Source organism: Myotis davidii, unplaced genomic scaffold (assembly GCF_000327345.1).
Source record: "Myotis davidii unplaced genomic scaffold, ASM32734v1 scaffold249, whole genome shotgun sequence".
Classification (NCBI taxonomy): domain Eukaryota; kingdom Metazoa; phylum Chordata; class Mammalia; order Chiroptera; family Vespertilionidae; genus Myotis; species Myotis davidii.
In genome coordinates this window covers 10,381-14,045 of record NW_006300367.1, presented here as the reverse complement: position 1 = coordinate 14,045, position 3,665 = coordinate 10,381, and the positions used below count along the sequence as shown (strand labels likewise).

The 3,665-nt window shown below is 38.6% G+C and overlaps 1 protein-coding gene across 1 annotated transcript in view; it reads left to right on the top strand.

Moving 5' to 3' along the window:
- The window catches only part of LOC102768798 (gamma-aminobutyric acid receptor subunit alpha-3-like), a gene marked incomplete at its 3' end in the record, with an annotated part of 95,947 nt that extends 94,448 nt beyond the window's left edge, over positions 1 to 1,499 (top strand). The window contains exon 6 of the mRNA XM_015572486.1: positions 1,335 to 1,499. Within this exon, the coding sequence (XP_015427972.1) occupies positions 1,335 to 1,499 (165 nt within the window). The remainder of the gene's footprint in view (positions 1 to 1,334) is intronic.
- Positions 1,500 to 3,665: the final 2,166 nt, after the last annotated feature.

The following is a 3,665-nucleotide window of genomic DNA, read 5'->3' as shown; positions in this document are numbered from 1 at the left end:
CTATCTTGCCCCTTTTTAACCTGTTGACTACTAATTCCCACAGATTCAGATGTAGGTGTGCATTAAAACTGTTGCTAGTTGGTAATTCAACAAGTACTCCTTAAAAGTCCAAATCAGCGTTATGGGGTTCTGGGAATCCCTATATTCAGAGAGAGCTCATAGGCCATTGAGGATAACCAGATTCACCAAGAATATGAAGCTCTCTCTTTGTATTGCTGGGTATGAGTTAATAATTAGGATTTTCATAAGAAAGCAACTGAAGCTACTTTTTGAACAAAAAGACTGGAGGCAAAAGACTGGAGGATGAGAATTGGTTTAGGCATGTTGACTTCACAGGACTCTCAGTCACACAGTTCTAGGAATCATTTGGAGAAGCAGGTTATTTCTCAGGAGAAGGTGTCATGAGTGGTTGTGAGGGAAGGTTGAACACACACACACACATACACTCACTCACTCTCATTCATGCACCAACATCCATAAATACATTCAGAAAAATGTATATGCATGTAAGAAAATACACACAGAATACAAACAACCCACATGTTACCCTAGGCACTCCATAGACACACATGTGCAAATAGATTCCTAAATCTAGCGGTACTACAAACACACAAACAGCCCCTGCCCAAACCAGTTCCTCTCTTTGCTCCTTTTCAACCCAAGCAGGCCAACCCTGAAGGCATTTCAAATAATACAAACCTTCTATCTCTTTTGAAGTTTCATGTTCCACTTGCTTGTTTGTTTTTCTTCCTTATGATTAAGTAGAAAAAATGGCTCTTTCCTAATAGGGAGGGAAGACTTTGGTCAATAAATTTCAGGTTATTTTTTAGCTGCACTTCAATCCTGTCACAAGGCAGAATAGCTTTCATCACTCTGCCTGGGAAACACATTTATGGTGCTTTTAAAAACCTCTTCATTGAAAACTTATTCATGTGCTACTTGGTAGACTGGGCAATTGACCCAGGGTCAGGGATGACTTTTGGTGAAGCATCAGGCCTTAGCAGCTAGTGGAAGCATGAACCCAGGCTCCCCTGAGACCACAGATAACATGGAAAAAATAGATGAAAATTTACTTTAGTTGGCTGGTTCTTGACTCACTTGGTCTAGAATACTTTTTAAGGAAATAGAGACAGACTTTTATTAACAAAGTGATGGAATTACGGTGCTGTTTTAATCATTAAACCAGCACCACCCATAATCCTTTATAGCGATTTCACTCCTTGGTCAAACACTGACCTCCAAAGACATAGATCCTGTGTTTGACAGAAAGTTCCATGTCCGTTTTGTTAATATCAGTACCACCAGTGCCTAATTCATTGTTTGGTATTTTGTAGACTCTCAGCAATTTGTTAAATACAAAAATGAATGAGATGGGAAAAATTAAATTTGAGGAGAAAATTATAACTGTGTTCCTCCATTTGACTAAAAGTTCTTCAAAGGTGGAAAGCATGTTAGGTACATTTCTGTATCTCCAGTACGTAGCACAGGAATTGACACAGGTACTCTGTGTTTCCTGAAATTAAATGAAATATTAGTAGCAAGTCCTGTCGATAAAGACAGGAAAGTAACTTTTTTCAGGGGACACTCTTGAATAGCAAGACTAATGAGTTTCTAATTGATGGCTCCAAGCTTTAGGCTTCTCCACCCATGTTTTGGTGGCTTCTCTACCTATGAAAATAAGGAGCTGTGACAATAGGGAATTGGGCAGAGGGGAAAGCTGAACAGTTGTAGATTTTTCTAAGGGGAAAGTCGGAGAAAGAAATAAACTTAATGCAGAGCATAAGATATAAGCTGTAAACTGGTTATTATGGGGATTTTATAGGCATCTTAAAAGAAAGGCTTGTGTTAACCATTTGCAATAAATGGAGCTTGATGGTCACACCATATATAGCTCCTAAGTAGCAATACCAATTTTGTGTCAATGGTCTCCCAGAAGATAAACAGAATAAGGGATACAATCCTAATTTGAATAAACAGGCCATGTGAACTTCTCTGATTTTCTATTTTTAGAAGAGTTTAGACCATTTTTTCAATGTATGAAAAGATGGTGGAGGTAACAATGGAGGAGGCTGAAAAGGGTTTAGTAAAAATGCAGTTTCATTGTCACTTCTCTCTCAAATTGTGTCTGTTTATTCCTTGCCAATGAGTAATGGCTTTTGTCAAGTAGAAATTTTCCCGGTCTCCCAAGAACATTTGGATTAGAATGCAGAGGAACTGGGATACTGGCTTAAGGATGGCATGCTATGCATATGGTCAATGACTGGAAAGGAAAGTAGAAAGCTGATAGACGATAGTTGATGAGAATAGGTCTTAAGTGTCCTTATCACATACACAAACAATTAAGGTAATTGAAGTTAGTATGGTAATAAATTCACAATGTATATGTATCCTGGTCCAAACCAGCTTCTGACAAAGCTTGTATTTTAGCTCTCCTCCTAAAGCTTCAGGCTCTGCTCTGGTCCTTGAACATGCCAGAGGTGCAGGGGCCCAGGGTTCTGAGTTATGTATTCAATAATGATTTCTCTGAATGTACTGATAAAGCTAGTGATTAAAAATAAAAAGGACAAAGGGTAGTAATATTAGTAGAGTCAGAGAGAATAACCGGGAAACTTAAAATGCCAATTCGAGGTGTTATCAACCTCACCTTTTTCCCCCAGGGATACTTTAACTGCTTAGATACTTGGTAGATAAGTGCCCAACTCTCACTTCTCAGAGAAACTTCTTAGGGTATGTGGTTGACAGCCAGGTAATAAAGAAAGTAGATTATGTAATAAGAGAACCAACAGTCCAAATTGATTAGAAAAATAAAATGGAGGACTGGGGATAAGAACCAATAAAAGACATTATAATTATAATTCTTGGTAACATATTCAGGTGACTTACCTTTTGTTCTGACAACTGCTTATGAAAATCATGCAAAATTATCAGAGTATTCAAAGACTGTATAGGAAAAAATGGTGTTAATTAAAAAGAAAGTAGCATAGAGACCTCTTTCTTGGTGGTAATGGGCTTGAAGTTATTGTACCTGTTTCCTTTCTAGCACTGGGAAAAATGGCTATGTCCATTTCAAATCCTCACCTATTGATGGTCTTGGGTACAGAAGCAGAGAGCCTTTGTATATTTTGAAAGCCTCTTAGGCTAGGATTTTCCTCTTATTCCTAAGATACCATATTCCTAGATGCAATATAGAAAGAGGGTCTATGTCAATAGGATTTTGCCTAGGATTCCATGACTGGGAATTTCCTGGCTACTTTATGTAAAATAGACAGGCAGGACACATAAACAATGCTAATAAGACAATTTCAAGGGCTAAATGCAACTAAAAGAGGCATATGGATTATGATTCTCTAAAATAGAAAATGACAGAGAGAAGGCAAAGAGCAAAGGGAAGTCTGGAAGGCCAAAACAAATGGAGGAAGGTAGCCTGCATGTGGGACAATGACAGTGCCTTTACTGTAATGTAGTTGTCATGTACCTTGGCCCCAGACCCTGTTAATGTGGAATCAACCTCGGAGGCCCTTTCTGTTGGCTGCTTTAAAACACTGCACAGTGTAGGAGTTGAAGACATTCAAGCTCTAATACCAAGCCAAAAATTCTTCCCCGAGAGCCACATGTCCTTACATCATCTCTGACTGGTACAGGAAATTCATTGTGTCTTTCCCAGG